We start from the raw sequence: 22500 nt of genomic DNA, 5'->3' as shown, positions 1-22500 counted from the left end.
TATATACCTATATATATATATGTATATATATCTATATATATATATATATATATATATATATATATATAAATATATATATATAGCCAAAATCAGCAAGAGGTCACTCGGCACAGTCACACTAAGTAGATGAAGGCAGGCAGGAACACACAGGAATTTGACATTTTGACATTTATTCCGACGTTTCGCAATACATTATTGCATCCTCAAGGAATTCTACAATAGATGTAAATAAAATAATTTTCAAAACTTTTTAAAAAATTATAAAATTAAAAATAGTTATCTATAAGTCAATTAAAAGACCATATTTAAAACACAATAGGTTAAGTTAAAACACAAGTTACAAAAAAAAACATGGAATTGAACATTAATCTACAAGGATTTATTAAAAAAATATATAATAATAATAATAATAATAATAATAATAATAATAATAATAATAATAATAATAATAATAATAAATAACTAAAGGAGAGGAGCTAACCTGCCAGAGCAAAGTCAAGAGTAAAACTGAAGGCAGAAACGAAAAGTAAACAATAAGAGGCTTTAAGAACAACAACAAAGTCAAGATAAAAAAAGTTGAACAGCTGAGGACTGGGTATTTAAAACCGGAAAAAGTTGTTTAATTTTCAACGTCTAAAATAAATAGCTCTTTATGGTTGTTGACCTGTCCAATTATAGAGAAATCTTTGTATTGGATGTTAGTTTTACATTGCAAAGAATGATTTCTTATGTTGGATGCATCTGGGTTGAATAGGCGACATCCAGTTCTATGACTAACCCCCCTATGAGAATCGACTCGTACCCTAAGAAGACGCTTCGTGCATCCCACATAATTTCCCATATCACATCTGGGACAAGTATACTTATATACCACATTAGACGTCATCAAAGGGCAGAGTCGGTCTTTTACTCTGAAAAGGGAGCCAATTGTAAGGGGGTTTTTCGGAATCAAATTTACGTCAAGGGCATTAAAATGTTCATTGATTATTTTAGTGAAGCCTGTGCGGAAGTTGTCAGATTTTATGTACTGAAAGGATGCGTAGAATTTTTTCTTTGGAACGTTAAAATACAAAGGTCTGTTAGAGAACGTTTTGCTGAGTAATTTCTGTATGATCTTGTTAATGATCTTGGTAGGGAAACAGTTATCGTTACAATATTTGTAAAGGAAGGTAATTTCGTTATGGAAAAGTTGCCAGTCTGAAGTGAGTAATAGTGCACGATGAATAAGTGTATAAACCGAATTTAACTTAAAGTTATAAAAACAAAAACTATAAAAATTGGAGCCCAGATCTGTAAAGGTTTTCTTCCTAAAAATGGTGGTTTTAAAACAGTTACTATCCCTAGATACCAAAACGTCTAAAAATGGTAAACGACACTCCTGCTCCTTTTCGATAGTAAACGTGATGTTAGGGTGACGTGACTTAGCAAATTCAAGGAAAGACGCAGAGTGAAACTCACGCCTGAAAAGGGCAAAAGCGTCGTCCACGTATCGAGCATAAAACAGGGGCGGAAAGATAATGTGCAATCATCAAGCATGGATTCCTCCAGGGAACACATGAAAATATTAGCGAATGTTGGGCCAAGAGGGAAATTATGTGGGATGCACGAAGCGTCTTCTTAGGGTACGAGTCGATTCTCATAGGGGGGGTTAGTCATAGAACTGGATGTCGCCTATCCAACCCAGATGCATCCAACATAAGAAATCATTCTTTGCAATGTAAAACTAACATCCAATACAAAGATTTCTCTATAATTGGACAGGTCAACAACCATAAAGAGCTATTCATTTTAGAGACGTTGAAAATTAAACAACTTGTTCCGGTTTTAAATACCCAGTCCTCAGTGTTTAACTTTTTTTTATCTTGACTTTGTTGTTGTTCTTAAAGCCTCTTATTGTTTACTTTTCGTTTCTGCCTTCAGTTTTACTCTTGACTTTGCTCTGGCAGGTTAGCTCCTCTCCTTTAGTTATTTATTTATTTATTTATTTTATTATTATTATTATTATTATTATTATTATTATTATTATATTATTATTATTATTATATATAATAAATCCTTGTAGATTAATTTTCAATTCCATTTTTTTTTGTAACTTGTGTTTTAACTTAACCTATTGTGTTTTAAATATGGTCTTTTAAATTGACTTATATAATAACTATTTTTAATCTTATAATTTTTTAAAAAAAGTTTTAAAAATTATTTATTTGCATCTATTGTAGAATTCCTTGAGGATGCAATAATATACTGCGAAACGTCGGAATAAATGTCAAAATGTCAAATTCCTGTATGTTCCTGCCTGCCTTCATCTACTTAGTATATATATATATATATATATATATATATATATATATATATATATATACTATATATATATATATATATATATATATATATATACATTCGCTCTCTCGCTCTCGATACTCACGTTATCTTTGTTGAGCCGAGTCCAGGTGAAAGTGGGTTCCGACTGGAATTTGTTATCCGGGATTTGACAGAAAAGTTTCATGCTGTAGCCCACCACTGGAAAAGTATTCTTGGTGATGCCCAACTTTGGCGGCTTCAGAGTTCCTTGCACTGAAACATTTGAGATCGAATGAAGCCGTTGTACAATTACATGCACAACGGCACCTGTGCAATGGAGGACCTATCAAGAACTTCCTACTGCCACCGTTAAGGAGACGGATAGTTTCACCTTGACTTGCGCAGCCTCCAAGTTTCTCTTTGATTCCGTTGAGCTTCGGTTCTCGCCCACAGACAAGGGAGTGTTTGATGAAGGTAAAGGATTTCACTTCTTAATCCTAAGCAAAAGGCTCACAGCTGCTTTCTTCACGTAAGCTAGAAGGTGGCCCAGAATTTGTGAAAAGTGTTAGGATGTCAAGGATGTCAGTCAGGTACTCTCTCTCTCTCTCTCTCTCTCTCCAAGGAACGATACAGTCTGTGCCCTCACAGTTTCCTTGCTGATAGGCTCAAAGACCCTTCCTTATACTTTATTGAACATCCTGTCCAATTTACTTGCCAAGCTTTATACTGTTTCCTCAATATGTCAATGATCATTGTATATTTATGGAGTTCTGGCTTAACACTAACTGTAGGCGAAAGCAAATACCAATATGAAGTGGGTTCTTACAACGTCATCTTTCGGAATGATACAAAACCCTAAGTAGCTGTCGGGAGTCGGGACAATATCTGGCTACTGGTCGAATGATATTCCCGGATGCATATTCATCAAAAGTATTATATATGGTTCGGCCAGACGAGTGAGAATGGGCGGGCGCTTACTGTACGTCCTGAATTCTTGGTTTTATGGTTCGCGCCCAGGAGCCGACGATTTTATCATCGACCAAAAGTTACCTCTCGATTAACATATATGAAAAATATATTAATTCCGAGGTAGAGCGAATTAGATTTTAAAGGTCATTTGTCGCTTAATGTGTGTGTGGTTGTATATATATATATATATATATATATATATATATATATATATATATATATATATATATATATATATATATATATATATATATATATATATATATATATATATATATATTAAAGATAAATGCCACGAAGGAAAAATAAACGAAGGAGTCTGCAAGATCTTTCGGCTTTAAAAGCCCTTTACTGAGCAGGCTTTTAATGCCGAAAGATCTTGCAGACTCCTTCGTTTATTTTTCCTTCGTGACATTTATCTTTATTTTATGGATTTATCACGTTCCTAACTTGCGTGATTCAGTTATACATATATATATATATAATATATATATATATATATATATATATATATATATATATATATATATATATATATATATATATTTATATATATACTGTTACATTTATTGATCTCCTCGTCTACCCAGCATTTAGTTAAATGTTTTGATTGCTAGAAAAGCAGCCATTTACCCAAATATCAGCTGGTTTTAGGCGGGAACCCAAAGCAGGCCAGCCGTAGTTGCGGGAAGGGGGAAATAAAGACTCTTGTCAGCCTTAGGGACGTATCCCAAAAGGGAGGGTGTAGGTAGCTAGGTACTTCGTAGGCCTACTCCTAAGATCTTTTATCCTGTGAACTTCGTGCTGGCGATATGCTCTGTTTCCAGGAATGCCGCTGGAGAGGAGGATAAGCTGACCCCCAACACCCATGCTTAACCCATGCAGTCGCTCTTAGTCGCCTCCAGTCGTAATCTCGGACGGATGTCCCCAGCCAGCAGCCTTCCATTAGGCTTCCCACGGCGCTACTGGCGCGCCCAGACCTGAGACAAAGCCAACGCCGCATTCTACAAAGGTCCACTTACTATGGCATCCAGGTACGTCTTGTGAATCAGTCATATTGCCAGTTCTTTCCCTCCTAGTGTCATAACTACTCCCCATTTTCAAAATTCAAACTCCTAATTCTCAAATGAACATTCCTTTGTTCCTTTTCACTGCCTCGTGGCCGCATGCCTCCCTTTTGTGATCGTCCCAGACAAATGAAGTCACTGAATATTTTATTTAACACTAAGAGTTCCTCCCCAGTGTGTTAGACAAAGTAACTATAACTTGAGCAAGATATCTTTAATTATTTTGTGTCTACTCTGGGATTTCCTCCAAATTTGCTGAGTCACATGTCCAAGTCTTCGTGCCCGCAAGTGCTGCATTACCGCAAGATAATATGAATAATTTTGAAAACCAGCTATTACGTGAATCTCATTTTAACCAGCTATCCCCTTGTCAAAGATAATATTTTTCCCCGTGCGGACAAGCTGCATTTACTCTTTCTCCAGGCCATTAAACGGCCTCTTGTAAATAAATGTATGTAAAGTAATTAGCTGAGTTTTCTGGCGACCTCCTCTAGAGTAAATTTACACAATAAATCCTTTTAAGGTAAGTTTCAAGTAATTTATTCTGCATTTTCCCTCAAATATTTTCCTTTACGTATTTGGGCCCTTAAGGCCAGGCTTCAAACGTAAAAATGGCGACTGCTTGCCGGCATCAAATCCAGGCTTGCTTAAAAAGCTTGTAAAACGAATTATCCCTTGTAAAACATAAAACTGTAAATGATTTTACAAGGCGTAAATCAAAGCACACTTGCAGCAGGAGACACACGCACGACTCACGGTAAGGCATATCATTCATATAATATGATTATTTATAACCAATGTTAGCTTAAGGTACGTTAAGGAATTATGTTAGAAGTGGTTTAAAAGAGTGTTAAGTAGAAATATTATTATTGTAACTGCGAAAGCACCAGAGCTTAATTTAAGCGGCAAGCAAACAATTTGCCCCGCGAATCCTCTGTTAACGTGTATCAGCTAGGCACGAGGAGGGCTAAAGAAGTCCTGGAGGAATAAGAAGAAGAAGAAGGGACGTAGCAAATTAACAAACTAACCAAATAGCCACATGCTCTCCTTGACACCTGTGCCTGAGGTAAAGTGTCACATTCATTTGCAGTGATCCTGGCACCTACCCAGAGAAGGTAGCCAGCCTGATCTCTGTCAGTAGACTAACAATTTAACCCCCTAGAACTTGTATCACTAACCCTCACTTAAATATAATTACCTCATTACATTTCCATCCTGGTACACTACTAATTGCTCATCATCCTCATGCATCATTACCTCACCTTACATACTTTAACAATTCAGGTTCGATAAACCACTGCTGTGCGTACCGCACTCTGGAATGATTGCGTCTCTACTTAACTGTAATGAGTAGGTTAGGCTAATAATTTAGTACCAGGGCATTAGGGTAGTAGCAAGTAGAGTTTTCAAAGTAACCTTTCATAGGGATAGACTAGACTGTCGTCACAGACGACCCGTAGTTCTCACTTAGGCTAGACTACATTAATTCAGAGTTCATAAACTTAGCATCTCCACCTATAAGTTAGGTAGGCCACTGTAGTTAGCAGTATCGCTGCTCTAAAAACCTCAGTTAGAGTAGGAGAACTGGGTAGTTGAGACGATCAACTTATTTAGCCAAGGCCTTCACGCCCGAAAGGGAGTGAATGCCTTCTTAACAGGGGGAGCTGTTAGCTGTTACATTTATTGATCTCCTCGTCTACCCAGCAATTTACCCTAATATCAGCTGATTTTAGGCGGGAACCCAAAGCAGGCCAGCCGTGGTTGCGGGAAGGGGGAAATAAAGACTCTTGTCAGCCTTAGGGACGTATCCCAAAAGGGAGGGTGTAGGTAGCTATGTATTTCGTAGGCCTACTACTAAGATCTTTTATCCTTTGAACTTCTTGCTGGCGATATGCTCTGTTTCCAGGAATGCCGCTGGAAAGGGGGGATAAGCTGACCCCTAACATCCATGCTTAACCCATGCAGTCGCTCTCAGTCGCCTCCAGTCGTGACCTCAGACGGATGTCCCCAGCCAGCAGCCTTCCATTAGGCTTCCCACGGCGCTACTGGCACGCCCAGACCTGAGACAAAGCCGATACCACTTTCTACAAAGGTCCACTTACTATGGCATCCAGGTACGTATTGTGAATCAGTCATATTGCCAGTTCTTTCCCTCCTAGTGTCATAACTACTCCCCATTTTCAAAATTCAAACTCCTAATTCTCAAATGAAAATTCCTTTGTTCCTTTTCACTGCCTCGTGGCCACATGCCTCCCTTATGTGATCGCCCCAGACAAATGAAATCAATGAATATTTCATTTAACACTAAGAATTCCTCCCCAGTGTGTTAGACAAAGTGAGTAACTATAACTTGTGCAAGAAATCTTTAATTATTTTGTGTCTAATCTGGGATTCCTTCCAGATTTGCCGAGTCACGTGTCCAAGTCTTCGCGCCCGCAAGTGCTGCATTACCACAAGATAATATGAATAATTTTGAAAACCAGCTTTTACGTGATCTCATTTTAGGCCAGCTATCCCCTTGTCAGAGATAATATTGTTCCCTGTGCGGACAAGCTGCATTTACTCTTTCTCCAGGCCATTAAACGGCCTCTTGTAAATTTCAAGTAATTTATTCTGCATTTTCCCTCAAATATTTTCCTTTACGTATTTGGGCCCTTAAGGCCGGGCTTCAAAAGTAAATATATATATTAATATATATATATATATATATATATATATATATATAATATATATATATATATATATATATATATATATATATATATATATATATATATATATTGTGCTTGTGTGTATGCAAACCGAATAATTTCCACTCATTTGCAATTAGGCTTACCTATTTAGTGACCCGGGTGGGCTTGCTTCTTTGTTGTTATCCTGGACCAGTTTGGCTTGCAGCAAGATCGGGCGACACACATATCAATGGTGGCATCATGGCGATTTCTCTCCTTTGACTTTTAACTTAATTAAGACAGAAACCACCCTCACACTTATATGTGGTTCTAACAGGTAGCAAGAGAATGAGTTCCTCGCTGGACGAGTGGTTTTTGCGCTCGGCTGCTAATCCGATGGTCCGAAGTTCGAATCCCGGCTCAGCCAACATGGAATCAGAGGAATTTATTTCTGATGATAGAAATTCTTTTCTTGATATAGTGTGGTTCGAATCCCACAATAAGCTGTAGGTCCCGTTGCTAGGTGACCAATTGGTTCCTAGCCACTTAAAAATATCTAATTCTTCAGGCTAGCCCTAGGAGAGTTGTTAATCAGCTCAGTGGTCTGGTAAAACTAAGATATACTTAACCTAGCAAGAGAATGACACTTTCTTTACCCAAGTTGGGATAGTCCTTGGAAAGGCTTGGCCAAAAAGAAGACAATGTTGATGTCTTGTGCCTCATTCTTAAGGACTTATAACTACTTAGCTATACTAACTCTTCTTCCTTACCAGGTGCTAAGTTTAATTCCACAACTGAATCTGGGTTCCCAAATACATTTCTTTTAAATGAATATATAGTTTATTCTTCTGGAAAATACTGCTCAAAGCTGGCTGACAGAAACTGAAGGTGTAGGTCTATGCCTCTTTTTTTTTTTTTTTTTGCATACATTCTTGATTTAAATGTTTTTCCTGAATATGGGTAAAAGTGTAGGGAACACATAGTAAACAGGTTGGTCTGTTTTAACCCTTTCTTGCCAAATCTTTAGTGATTTCCTTGGTGTGTTTGAATAAATCAATCTCTGTTCCTTGTAGTTTTAGATTAAGTTCGTTGAGCTTAGAGAAAATGTCTGCTAAATATGATAGCTGTGCAAGCCATTCATCCTCGATATATAGCTCTGCCATTGGAGACTTCTTTTCAATTACGAATATAAGTATCTCCATCCTTAATTCATATGTCCTGGTTAGAACTCTTCCTCGGGATATCCACCTAACTTTAGTATGGTACAACACAGCAAAGTTGTTCGAACAAACGGCTATTCAATGAACTTCATTTGATAAGATTGACAAGTTTTACAGCTTCATTTACAACATTTTTCAAACTAACAGGGATTCCTTTTGCAGCCAAAGCTTCACAATGATTCTAAGTTACATAATTACCTGCAGCCTCTGATATCTTGCTCACAACACCACTATTTTTTCCTTTCATATTTGCTGCTCCATCTGTGGTGACGCCCATGCAGTTTGCCCAGTTCAATTTATATTTTCCAGTTACACAGTCATTCAAAACTCTTTAGATCTCTGGCCCTCTTGTGTGTGTAGGTAAGGTCAAGCAGCACAATATATTATCCTCCAAGAGGCCATCTTCCCATGGATAGCGCAAATAAACCAGGAGTATTGCACAATTAGCTATATCGGTACTTTCATCCAGCTGGATAGCATATTCTTCAACAGCCTGGAGGAGTGAAACCAACTGAACAACCAAGTCTTCTGCAATATTCCTAATCCTCCGAAGTGACTCCACTTTTCCAAATGCTTGGGAACAACAGGGCAGCGCACAGGGCTCTGACCTAGCACAGGAAAAGCTGTTCACTAAAGAGGACGATAATCCTCATGAAGATCCGCAGCAGTGTGCAGACAGACGACAGCGAGTTAGTTGCTGCATTCCAAAATGTAATAGAGAAGTATAGCAACAGTGAAACAGCAACAAACATCAGAACAGCTGTCAGACAATTAAACCAAGTGAGAAGTGAAAACCAGCAGAAAAGTCTACCATATAACTTGGGGAGTGGCACCTGTAACACGGGAGCTGGCAGAGGTAAAATTCTGTGCCAGCCAACCTCCATATCAAGAAGAGGACCAGGGAATCCAAGAGGCACAGACCCTCTTGCAAAAGGGCGGCGATCAAGCAGCATAGCAAACCGCAAGTTGGAACAGCCACGAAGTTTATCATCACACGTAGCGGCGCAAAACGTGGCCAATGCTAAATCACATGGAAGTGCCCATTAAGGCATCCAGTAAACTTAGAACAGTTGTTATATAAGCAGAGAGTTTTTGAATTGGGAATTCCTTACTGTGCATGAGTCAGAAATTTTGGCGGTCGCTCTGTCTGTGTACACTTTTCCTAATTTGGTGTGTGTGTGTGTGTGTGTGTGTGTGTGTTGTGTGTGTGGATTTGAGTAAGGGTTGTCTTATATGGTAGTCATTGATACATAGTTTGAGAACTTAATTTATTAGCTACATCGTAAAAGCCAGCCTATAATAGTCTTTGTGACATACAGCACACCATCCTTTCTCTCAGTTTTAGTTATGCACTGTATTTAACATCATAAATAAGAAATGTGCACTATATTTAGCATCATAAATAAGAAATAAATACACAATAAATAAACATGATTTAGTATAATAAATAAGCCATAAATAAACAATGAATACATTGTGATTGTTTGAATGTATTTTTATCATATACTAAATATATGTCTTATCTCCCGCTTGTCCACTTAGTATAATGGTGTTAGACAGCGACAGATTGTATGTCTTTTCTTACGACTGTTATTCGTAAGCATTGTGGGTTCTACTTCTCTTCTCGTCTGTGTGAATCTAGTAGAGTTGATTCTTCTTTAGAATAAGGGAGATGACTCAAACGGATGATGCTTTAAACTTAACAGCTTTATTTCTTATCTCCATCGCTGGAGTAGAGAGATGGTTTGGTCGGACAACTGATCCGTTGAGTAACTAGAAAAGAACTAACAATATATGAGCATCGTGTCGATAGCGGAACACTGGCTATCTCAGCGATTTACATATAAAATGAATACGTAGTCCGCCGGCTCGGAAGTCATGAGTTTCCGCTGCGGGTTAACAGGTCAACCGCTTCCCATGGAAGGTGTTGTGAGCTGTTTACAAACTACATAAATGATGATATGTCCAAATGCAAACCAGGCATTGCACAGCGTGGTCCAGTTTCACATGGTCACGTAGGACGCTCCTAATTCACCAATGACCCCTTAGTTCGTGGGTTCTATTTACAGATATGTAATTTATCTGTATTATTTAATGTAATTATTACATTAGGCTCGGACAGCTACCATTCAAGCCTTGAATAACAAAAGTTACGTTAAACATGGTTTTTTAGGAGTGTGCCCGTAACATATATTTAGTCATAACCATAAACAAGTGATTAAGTGCATAAAAGGTTCTTTTACATACACTTTTTGGACATGGAAAATATAGATCCATGTTTGATATATATATGGTATAATGTAAATAATGATTATTAGGTACCAAAAAATTAAAAGGTTAACATGTATACATGAAGATTATAGTAATAGGTAACCCGATTAAGAATAGTTGTTTCCCTGTAAAGATACATAACATGATCATGGATAACTGTTCAAGAGTATTTGTTACTCTTTGTAAAGATATAAAGATAACATATGATTGTGCACAAGATATAGATTCCTGGTACGTACAAGCACCAACAGTTTAATATATAGGGCTTCAATATTTTATTAGGTGCCCGAAAGATACTTTTAACTGTTCATATATTTAAAAAAAAAATATAAATGCAAAGGCTTGGAGTCTCTTGTCCTACATATTGCCAGCATACAGACTGCTTTTCACACATAACACAATTCCAGACAATTTTCCTCGGAGTCAGGTGAAATGGCCAGTTTCAGATGGCTCTGAACGTAAAAGCTTTTAACGCAATAGGAGTGTCGTCTGGACGCGGCAGAACGTTCCTTTGAAGATCCATCTGTGTTCGCCTCAACCTACGCCAAGCAAAGATGTTAACGGTGATAATAATAATTACCGTAACACAAAACACGGCTAGCAGCACGTAGAAACGAAGATTTCTCCTCCTGCATAAGTCGGTGACGTGTGGTCCATCTCAGCCAGTTGCGTCAAACGATGAGCCACCTTCACGTTGTATGGGAGAGGTAGTGATGGGATAACTGTAGTCGCCCAAGTAAAGTTGGCAAAAAATGCACGTTCATGAATTATAGTGTTAACCCCTTGGACCGTGTAGTTCGTAGACGTCCCGGTACATCCGTCGGCTGTGCCGAAGACCTGGGAGTGGGCTGTGGTCCCGTCCGGACATGCCACTTCAAAGCCTTCCTTGTCGTATCGGATCCACGAGCCGTTGTTCAGTCTGTAATTGAACTTATTACCATCAAAAGGATAAAGTTTTTTCAGACAACCTTCATGTGTATGGGAGAGAGAACCGTTTAGCACTATGCCTAACTCACATGAATCCATTGATATAGGATGGAATTCAAAAGAGTCAGCTGTACAAACTTTATTATTCATGGCTTCTGAACAGTGAGTGAATTTATCTAAGTCTTTAATGACTGTATATGATTCCCTATCAGGGGAAATCAATACGTGTCCCGTCAAATTGGATATTACTGGACTTGAGTTATTCGTCATGAAAGTTGGGAACGGTGCTATTTTGTATGCTTGCCAGGCATCAGAAGAATCAAAGGGAATGGTAATCATGATCCTGTAATTTTCAACGCTTACCGATATCAAGCTATAATAAAACTCTATCTTATGGGCTTCTAACAAAGGACTATAACCTAGTTTCTCCCCTCCGTTCTCCAAAGTTAAAGTCAGATCTTTAATAGGCAAAAGATGTGGGGATAAAACACCCTTTGTTGCTAGCGTAATAGCTTCTACATAGTCCTTTGATTTCTCAATAAAATGTGATATTTTGGTACGGATATGATCTATTTTCGAACTATAATAAGCTAACGTAGCCAGCAAGTGTTGTACTTCCATAATCTGATCGATATTACTAGAATGTTCATTCACCAAACTCATTATTTGATTGATTGAGGATAACTGGTTACGCAGTTCGGACAAAGCTAATTCGGTTTTATGTTGCAAAACACAATTCTCTTATTTTGATCATTTATTTTAAGGCGATTTGAAATTCCTAAGCCTAAACTTGCAACAGATCCAAAGATGTTTAATCCAGCAAAGATAAGCGGGTTGCGACGTTCGAGATTATTGTGCCTCACAGTCCACATCAGCAGATCTCGAGCCAGATCTTCTGCCTCGGCGGTTTTATTCTGCAAGTCGTATGATAACATTTCCGCGACGCTGATTGTTTGAGCTAGCGAACCCTCTGAGTTAGCATGAAAATGACGTTGGTGCATTTCATTTAACGAAACAGCAAACCTCAACAGGTCACTCTTTGGTTAAGGTAATTGACGTCATCCTCAGGAAGAAAGATCGCCTGCATATCAACTTCTATGACTATATTGCTTGCGGTAATGAAAACGTCTTCTGTTCTTTCTACATTAGTGCCATGAGTAAAATCTAATTTTTTTGTTTTAGCGCTCTTCCCACACGACAAAGATGTCTGAACAAACAATATCACTCCTAACAATAACAGATTCATTTTGGAAACCTGCAATGAGTAAAATATATGTAATAACTCATGTTAAAGAAAAATGTTTACATACAAATATATATATAATATATATATATATATATATATATATATATATATATATATATATATATATATATATAATAAGTTATTATACAAGTTTCATAGATACAAAAATTTCCCTCACTTCCTTCTACCCTTCTTTTAATTTCTGATGCGTGCGCCAATGGAACGATTCCTGAATATCAGTGGGTTGGGATACGTTTTGAACCCTAAATCTATTGGCCGTTAATATTTCTAAAATGTTAAACGGGCCTTCAAACTTAGGTGTCAGTTTGTAGTTTATTCCTTTGCGTACGTATACTTGTATGTATACCGTATCGCCCACGGCATATGTTTTAGTTGGCTTACCATCATGATTTCTTTTCATTATGATTTGTGATTCTTCTAGATTCTTACGAAGTATATTATAACGACTTATGCTTGCATCCATAACATCCTTTAGAGGATTTGATAAATTGGTTGTAGGCGTTAATACATGGAAAGGCGTTCTAGCTGGGGTACCGTACAGTGCCTCGTGCGGCGACATTTTAATAGATACATGATATGAGTGATTAAGAGTGCTTAGTACCGCAGATATGGCAATGTCCCAGTTGGGGTCCATCCCCCCTAAGGCGACCCTTAAAATGTTTAAAACCTTACGATTTGCTCTTTCCACTAGCCCGTTACTCTGGGTGGTAGATCATGGGCCTATTGACTTTCTTTATGCAAAGGAATTCACACAATGAGTTAAGGAAGTGATTATTGAACTCTCTGCCAGAGTCGGATATGATCATGTGTGGAATTCCATGTTTACAAATGTAGCACTCGTAAAACTTCCTAGCGCACTCGACTGCGGTTTTAGTTTTAAGCGCTATCAGTTCGGTATATCGAGTCAAGGCATCTATGATTACTAGGAGGTGCTTATTTCCTCTGTCTGACTCGTAAAACCCTGTTAATAAATCTAAGTGTACTCTTTGAAAGGGTTGATTGGGCACGGGATAAGCCCCTAGGATGACAGGTGTCTTCGTGTGCCCTTTGTGTTCTTGACAAGTGCGACAATTAGCTATGTGCTTTTTTATATCTGTAAGCATCGTATGCCAATAAAATAAGGATTTGGCTCTCTGTGACATGATGGAGAAACCCGGGTGGCCATGCAATGGATTTGCATGCAACCAATTTAAGACAGTGGGTATAAGTGAAATCGGTACCACCACCTGTGGTGTGTTGCGGGTTTTCCTCGTCACGGATCTACACAGGATATTATCCTTGATTATATAATTCTGCTGCTTATACTTTATATATTCCTTTTCCTTAGGATTTCCGTTTAAAGCGTTTATGATTTTTTCTAATTGCTGATCTTATCTATGTTCCGTCTGTAATAGTTCAGCACTCCAGCCCAGATCTTCCTGTTCAGATATAGTTTTAACAATAAGCATGGATGTTGATATATCTATTAATTCAGTTAATGGCTCCGTACAAGATGACGTGGGGTTGCGTGATAATGCGTCAGCAATGATATTTGCTTTCCCAGGTAAATAGCCGATCCTCACGCCAAAGTCTTGGATGATCATATGCCACCGAGTTCGTTTGGGGCTGTGACTAAAGCCTTTAAAGAAGTCGGTTAGGGGCTTATGATCAGTGAGAACCTTGACGGGATAACCGTATATTATGAACTTAAAATGCACTAGTGAATTAACAATAGCGAGCCCTTCCTTGTCTATTACTACATATTTACTTTCGGAAGGTCTCAGCTTACATGAATAAAAAGCTATAGGGAAAAACTGTTTGTCATATTGCTGAAGCAATACCCCATCTACTCATAGGTCTGAGGCGTCTGTTGCGATAAAGAATTCCTTACCGAAGTCAAGAAATTTTAAGATAGGGGAAATACACAGTTTCATCTTTCAATGTATCAAACGCCTGTTGATGTTTCTCAGAACATATGAAATCTACGCCCTTCTTTATAAGATCAGTTAGGGGAGCGGCTATGATTGAGTAGTTGCGTATGAAACACCTGTAGTACCCGATACACCCTAGAAATTGCTGTATTCCCTTGACGTTAGTAGGTATCGGAAAGTTATGGATAGCCGATACCTTATCATGGACTACTTTAAGACCTTGACTAGACACCGTGAAACCTAAATAGACTAGTTCTGTTTTGAAAAATTCACACTTACTTACCTTTACCCTTAGGTTATGCTGCCTTAGTCTTTGTAGCACTAGCTCTAATTTACATAGATGTTTTTCTAAGGTGTTAGAAAAGATTACAAGGTCGTCCATATAGGCATGTAGGATATCCCCTAACAAGTCTCCAAACACTATGTTGATCATTCTAGTAAAAGTTATGGGAGCACAACGTAAACCAAAAGGCATACGCAAAAATTCATAATGTCCCCTGGCTGTGCTGAAGGCAGTGTATGGGATACTCTCCTTTTCCAACGGTATCTGGTGGAAACCTTTGAGTAAGTCCAAACTGGTAAAATATTTGTTCTGACCTAGTAAAGATAGAATATTGTCAGTACATGGCACTAGGAATCGGTCAGGGATCGTTTCCTCATTTAAGCGACGGAAGTCTACGCAGATACGCCAAGTTCGATCTTTTTCGGTACAACTATTAACGGAAAATTATAAGGGCTGTTTGATTTCCTAATGACTCCTTCCTTTAGCATTTTACCTACTTCCTCATTTATCTCATTCTGGAATTTCATAGGGAGTCTGTACGAAGGTACATAGATAACTTTCTGCTTGTCTTTTAACCTTATTTGGTGTTCTATGACATCCGTTTTTCCTAAGGATCCATCCGTAGTGGAAAAAACATTATGATATTTAGTTAAAAGATCAAGAAATTTCTGCTGAATTTCTTCTTCTTGAATGTCCTTATTGATTTTATTTTTTATAGATTGCAAAAGGGATTCATCCGCAACTGATTGAGCGTGATTGATCTCAGCTACGGTAAGAATGCGATGTTTATAAACTTCCACATCCAAGATATGTTGATTTTTGTGAATTACTAATGCGGTATTCAAATGATTACAGACTTCGATGTTACATTGTTGTTGTGAGCCGACTGTATAAATGGCTTGTGTGACGGATAATCCGCGAGTTTTCAGAGTGTCGGAAAGGATTAACATTTCAGATCCCGGCAAGGTTTTCTTTACACGCACTAATATGTTCGAAGTTACGTTCGGCTCAAGAGTTTGCGTGCAAGCTGATATTACGGATGAGCGAGAATTCTGTTGGGTCGCATGGATTATTTCTTGATTCATGAGACAAGTGATTGGTTCTTCAACGTATGTTACTATTCTATTTGTTGTCTCCTTATTATCTAAAACTGATTTTAAGGTGTTAGAAGACTTATAGAATTTTCCTTTGATATACACGCCGTGTTTTGCAGGGGCTAAGGTAATGTTTTGAGTGCCCATAGACGGGTATCCTATAATTACAGCGGGATACATATCAATGTTTTGTACAACGATAAAGGTATCGGAAAACGTGCGCTTACAGACCTTGTACTGAACATGAGTTACTCCTACCACATTTAATTCATTATTTCCTATACCCAAAAGTCTTACTCCAGACTTCTCTATAGGGAAGTTCGAAAAAAGCAAATGATGAGTCCGCAAATCCATGATATTACGTGGACTACCAGAATAAAAAAATAATGTAAATGACTTGTGTTCTAAATTTACTGCGTGTAAGGTTGGGCGTAACTCATCTTGGCTTATAATTGCGTGAATTTGTTGCAAATCTACGGGAACCTGCACTGATTTTTTGGATTCGGCCGTGTGTTTCATAGGAAAATCGATTGCCTCACAATGATCTGGTAAATGATTAAATTGATTATTTGATACAAAAGATGTTGATATGAATGACCCAACATCATCCTCTCCCCCCGTGGAGCTTACTAAGTGGTATGTGCTTTGTTTTGCACACTCAGAAAATTTGTCTGACCTTGCGAGTTCTGGCTAGACGGCCCAGGAACAGAGTTACTTGAAGTACGATTTGTTTGAACAGCATTACTGTTCGCCTGCTTCTTTTTAAAGTACTGAGGATGCTTCTTTTTGTTTTCATTGGCAACTTTTTGCGTGTTTTTAGGATTCTGCTGTTGATTCCGTGAGAAGCACCGATTATATGAATGAGTGGAACTGTTATGAATAGAACAAATCGCGTCCGACAGTCTGAAATCATGTGACCTGGTCTTTTACAGTTGTAACAAATCATCCCTGCAGCTTGATTATTATTGAACACGTTTACTTGTTGTGGTTTATTTTCAATTTTTGCAAAAACTTGAGTAAACAAGGGATCAAGGTCAGTACATTTAGACATGTGTTTTTTTATCTATTTATACACATCTAGTTCCGTACTGTTGGGCTGTAGCTTTTTGTCAAAACACCGCACTAAAGCTTCAGGCAACATGACTGTCATACACGTGAGATAAATCAAACGTATGAAATCTTTCACGGCGATACTGGATCTTGTACCCCATGCAGAGTTACTTAAATTAACTTGGTATTCATTTAGCCAGTCGGCAATGACCGCCGCCCGTTCTACAACATTAAGCTGAGTCATAGAGGCTTGGTTAAGGATGTTCCTTAAAGCCAGCACTACGTCTAAAGCCTCTTCACCACCATATACAGCACGTAACCTAACTTTGAAATCGTCCCGTGTAACCGCTTCTTGGAAAGAGACTCCTCTAAGATATGCACTTGCGTCTCCTTTAGCAAAGTCTATGAAGCTTTTGGCTTTCTGTAATTGTACAGATGGGTCTGTGATGCCTTTTGCATTTAAATGAGCGTCTACAGATGAGATCCATGCCTCAACGTTTTGAGGCAGGAACCCATTGACCCGACCTCGAAAAGGGACTATTGCTGACCTCGCACTAACGAGAGTGACTACATTGGGGTTACCCGGTGCGGAAGAACCAGCCACAGTAGTTGCCATGTTAACTTTTACTTTTTTCTTATCACTCCTACTCCTTGCGATCCTATCAAAATATCTATAAGAGTACACACGACCACTACGTAAACGCATATGCAATATAAAATAAAAATGTGTTGCAAATAATAGGAAAATCCCCCAAAAAAGATAATATTTATACGGATAATGTGATAAAGATATTTTCCGGAGAACTCCTGGAAGAAAAAGCGATTAGCAACAACGAGAAAAAAAAGAATCTGTGGGCGAGAACTCGTAGTTGAAGATTGATTCCTGTAATGAATGAAGATTAAGATTGCTGATAACTCACCCCAGGAATACTGGACGATCGACTCTTGATGTACAACACTTCACTGAAAAAACCTGAATGGATAAAGAATGTACTTAGCTTTGGTATATATGCGGAAAGAATGTTGACGTTCCGATGACGTCACAGCCTCTCTCTCTCTCTCTCTCGTTGCAGGTGGAAGTGGTGGTGTCGTGATGACGTCACAGCTTCTCTCTCTCTCTTTCGCATTGCTTCCTCTTGACCTAATCTCTTCGTCCTTGCTTGTGATCGCGCGTTGTTTTCTATGTTGGTTGCTTCCTTCCCGTTGATGTCCGATGCTGCTTCGCGTCCGGTTTTGATTCTTGGTGATATGTGATGATAGTCGTTCACTTAAACGTCGATGTTGATTCTCGAATTCGTCTCGATGTTATGACATATCTTTGTATTCATAAGATGTTTACAGTTGCATGTTGATTGAAGATCCCATTTCCTCAGATTATTTTTTATTTATAGCTGGGATTCGATTATATATTTCTTCGGTAGACGTATATGGTTCTTGTGTATGTAGATTTGAGCTGCCACCATTTTCTTATCTCCCGCTTGTCCACTTAGTATAATGGTGTTAGACAGCGACAGATTGTATGTCTTTTCTTACGACTGTTATTCGTAAGCATTGTGGGTTCTACTTCTCTTCTCGTCTGCGTGAATCTAGTAGAGTTGATTCTTCTTTAGAATAAGGGAGATGACTCAAACGGATGATGCTTTAAACTTAACAGCTTTATTTCTTAGCTTCTTCACTGGAGTAGAGAGATGGTTTGGTCAGACAACCGATCCGTTGAGTAACTAGAAGAGAACTAACAATATATGAGCATCGTGTCGATAGCGGAACACTAGCTATCTCAGCGATTTACATATAAAATGAATACGTAGTCCGCCGGCTCGGAAGTCATGAGTTTCCGCTGCGTGTTAACAGGTCAACCGCTTCCCATGGAAGGTGTTGTGAACTGTTTACAAACTACATAAATGATGATATGTCCAAATGCAAACCAGCATTGCACAGCGTGGTCCAGTTTCACATGGTCACGTAGGACGCTCCTAATTCACCAATGACCCCTTAGGTCGTGGGTTCTATTTACAGATATGTAATTTATCTGTATTATTTAATGTAATTATTACATATGCACAGTATTTATCATAAAAAATAAGAAATAAAAGCACAATAGATAATACATAATAAATATGATTTTTTACAATAAATAAGAAATGAGTACACAAAAAATGAAAATTATTTGTAGGTATTAAAATCGCATAATATACCAAATATATGCACAATATTTAGTATAGTAAATAATACGCAATAAATACCACAATAAATGTAAATGCACACAGGGCATATGGGCATGGCGTGATATGTGCTAGTTTGTTTGAATTGCCCATAAAATTGTGAGCGGGCACCCACCCGTTCTCACTCGTCTGGCCGAACCATAACACGGTGAATATGCGTCCCGGATGCAACAGTATTGCCAAAATGGTGAAATATCATCATTACTATGACACGCTTACTTAATATCAAAAGAGACAGTGATTGCGCATATGAATATTATTTTTAATTAAGGGCGTTATATTAGTAGTACTTAAACGCAAAGAATGACAATTGTCACGCAGACTATGTCCTTCTCATATAACAAATGTGCCAGGGTATCTTTGATATACCAAGAGGTAATTCCTGGCTTTTGAATTCGTCCAATTCTTTTACACGTGAAAAAAATGCCCCGTAATGTGCTTTTTACAAAGAGCATAAACTTCATCTATGTACTTTCCTTTCGGGCTTGATTTTATATCTAAAATATTTATCCTGGCTTTCATGATGAGGATAACCTCATCTTGACTCGATTTTTTCAAGTAAGGTTGTGGGTTGCTTCCCACTCTATATTTCACTTCATCATCATCTTCCCTACTTTGTTTCTTCTAGATTTTCTATAATTCTGCTTCTTTTTTTTTCTTTTACAAGTTGCTAAATTAATAACGAGGAGGGCTAAAGAAGTCCTGAGGTAGAGTTTACGGGAAATATTACGCATTAGTTTCTGGGGTTTGCTAAATTTCCGACAGTGGGATTCTCTACAGTATCTGATCGCCTGTTGGAGAAAATGTGTTGGGCACAGTCTTTTAAGAACAAAGATTTTTTTTTTCGTTTGTGTGTGTGTGTGTGTGTGTGTGTGATTCCAGGATAAGAAGAGAGACTGGCTTGTCCTAAATGTTACATGTAACTTGATGGATCAAGACTGGAATCTATGTCTATGTAATGACCCATTAGAATTACATTACGCCAAAGGGAAATAGCCTATCATATACTTATCAAATCTTAAATTTTTTCCCATGCAACCAATTTTATAACTGTTAAAATAATTTTTCATTATTGATTATATATTTATTTATGACGAAGATAATGTTGCCAGATTATTCTGTTTACAGAAGGAAAGGAATTTGCTACATTTGATTCATCTCATCATAACCATATTGGTACCTTTGACGTTGCAAACGCCAGCAGAAGTCATCAGGGGAGATACAAATGCCTTGGAGGTGGGCCCAAAACACTTTCAATAAAAAGCGAAAACTTTTACAAAACATTTAATAGAAAACCGAGAACCATTTACATCGATGGTGAGAATAATCCATAAATAACTGTTGGTTTACCTTGTACACAGTGCAATCAATTGCAATCATTACGCTGCTGTAATACTAATGTGGCAATTATCCTTTTCATTTTTCCTTCACTTTCATCAAAACCATTTAACCGAGGGTCATAATACTCGTTGTGCGATTATCAATAATCCCAGTTGATTTTGCTGTACACGGGATAATGCTTAAACTAGCCATAAAAAAAATGTATTAGATACTCTTTGATGTCTTCCCACCATGTAGTACAAATAGATAGTATATAACACACCCCTTCCTCTTTGAGGAGAAAAAGGGAGCACTTGATGTTCTTTTTGATTTAGCAACAATCACTGTTCCACAAAAGCAGCAATTTCCAGGTGATATCACTTACTTTGTACACATAGTACAAAAGTGCTATCGCTCATAAGTCCGCTCCCTCAGCCATCCAGAGATTGAACGCGAATACCCGACTATGAAACACCGAAGCAGTTGAACAAGTAACTAATGGAAGACCCAACAGATGTAGCGCCGTAATTGCATAAACTAATGGAAGACCCAACAGATGTAGTGCCGTAATTGCATAAACTAATGGAAGACCCAACAGATGTAGCGCCGTAATTGCATATGGGAACAGGAAGGAGGAGTGGGAAGCAGATATTTTTTCTTCAGTAGAGAGGAAAGTCTCCATATTCTAATATTGTTAAGAAAGTGATTGTAAAGTTTCTTTTGGTGACGATACTGGGTTTAAGTGTAAAATGTGCTGTTTAGGAAATATGCGAAATAAATATTTGAGAATAAAATTACTCAGGAAGTCAAGAAACATACCTGCTTCCCACTCCTCCTTCCTGTTCCCATATTCAATTTCGGCACGACATCTGTTGGGTCTTCCATGAGTTATTTGTTCAACTGCTTCGGTGTTTCATAGTCGCGGATTCGCGTTCGTTCTCTGGATAACTGAGGGAGCGGACTTTTATGCACGATAGTACCTCGTGTTTGCCCACCTGTTCCATATTATAAGAATATTGTATCTTTGTAGTTATCAAGGAAAGAAGAAACATGCTGCTAAAAGACTACAGGAAAGTTACGATGGTCGGAGATGCTTTCACTTTCGATTGCTCCTACTTCGACCCACCTCCCAAAGACATCACCTGGACAAAAGTTTGTTTTGTTATGTATTCTTCAACCCTGAACTCTGCTCTGTCACTCATACTGTCTATATGTTTGTGTGAATGTAACTGGAATTTGTAATATTCAGTCTATTTTTCATGCATGCTTTGTTACAGAAGGTTATTACAAGGATATTAAGTTTTTCTAACTATGAAAAACTTATTTTTTCCCTCTTGTAGATGACTACAGTTTTATTGTTGTTGTCATTGTAGTAGACAAAACGAACCAGATAAAAAGTTTACCCAAGTGATTCAAATTCTCAACAGGATGGTCAGCCTCTTCCCAGTAATTTCGGTGAATTCAGGGAGAACAACCAGATGATAATGATCCCCCACCTAGATCCCACAATCCACACTGGACATTATGTATGCGAGACTGAAAGGGGGGGCAGATCTGTAAGGGGATTTCTCACTCTATTTGTGCAAGGTAAGTTCTCTCTCTCTCTCTCTCTCTCTCTCTCTCTCTCTCTCTCTCTCTCTCTCTCTCTCTCTCTCTCTCTCTCTCTCTCTCTCTACATATAAGCATAGAACTAGTCAACACACGGGCATGTGTTTCACAGAAATAATTTTTTTACTTACTTTGGGATTAAACCTTAGTCGCTCAAATGAAAGGCCAGGGTGCTGCTAATTAATACACACAAGTCGTAAAAAAGGCTGGAACCCAAATATTTCTGAACCCGAGGACTTTCTTGGGTAGGGCAGGCTGCCGCCTAACATTCCAGCAAATTCTACCCAACTGGTGCGGCCTGGCCTTTCCTTTGAAAGAT

At 38.1% G+C, this 22500-nt stretch overlaps 1 protein-coding gene and 2 long non-coding RNA genes across 3 annotated transcripts in view; 2 read left to right on the top strand and 1 right to left on the bottom strand.

Annotated features, from left to right (window-relative positions):
* Positions 1–2570, bottom strand: part of LOC135210112 (vascular endothelial growth factor receptor kdr-like) — a 306237-nt gene extending 303667 nt beyond the window's left edge. The window contains exon 1 of the mRNA XM_064242922.1: positions 2426–2570. Coding sequence (XP_064098992.1) covers positions 2426–2506 — 81 coding nt within the window. The 5' untranslated portion in view covers positions 2507–2570. The remainder of the gene's footprint in view (positions 1–2425) is intronic.
* The window catches only part of LOC135210118 (uncharacterized), a 59425-nt gene that overhangs the window by 3798 nt on the left and 33127 nt on the right, over positions 1–22500 (top strand). The gene's annotated exons all lie outside the window — the stretch shown is intronic.
* Positions 19972–22166, top strand: LOC135210516 (uncharacterized). Its single transcript, XR_010313520.1, has 3 exons — positions 19972–20570; positions 21604–21725; positions 22001–22166. It is a non-coding gene; the product is annotated as an uncharacterized LOC135210516 (long non-coding RNA).

Source organism: Macrobrachium nipponense, chromosome 39, assembly GCF_015104395.2.
Source record: "Macrobrachium nipponense isolate FS-2020 chromosome 39, ASM1510439v2, whole genome shotgun sequence".
Taxonomy (NCBI): domain Eukaryota; kingdom Metazoa; phylum Arthropoda; class Malacostraca; order Decapoda; family Palaemonidae; genus Macrobrachium; species Macrobrachium nipponense.
Note: the sequence above shows the minus strand (reverse complement) of the source record. Positions and strands in the feature narration are given on the sequence as shown.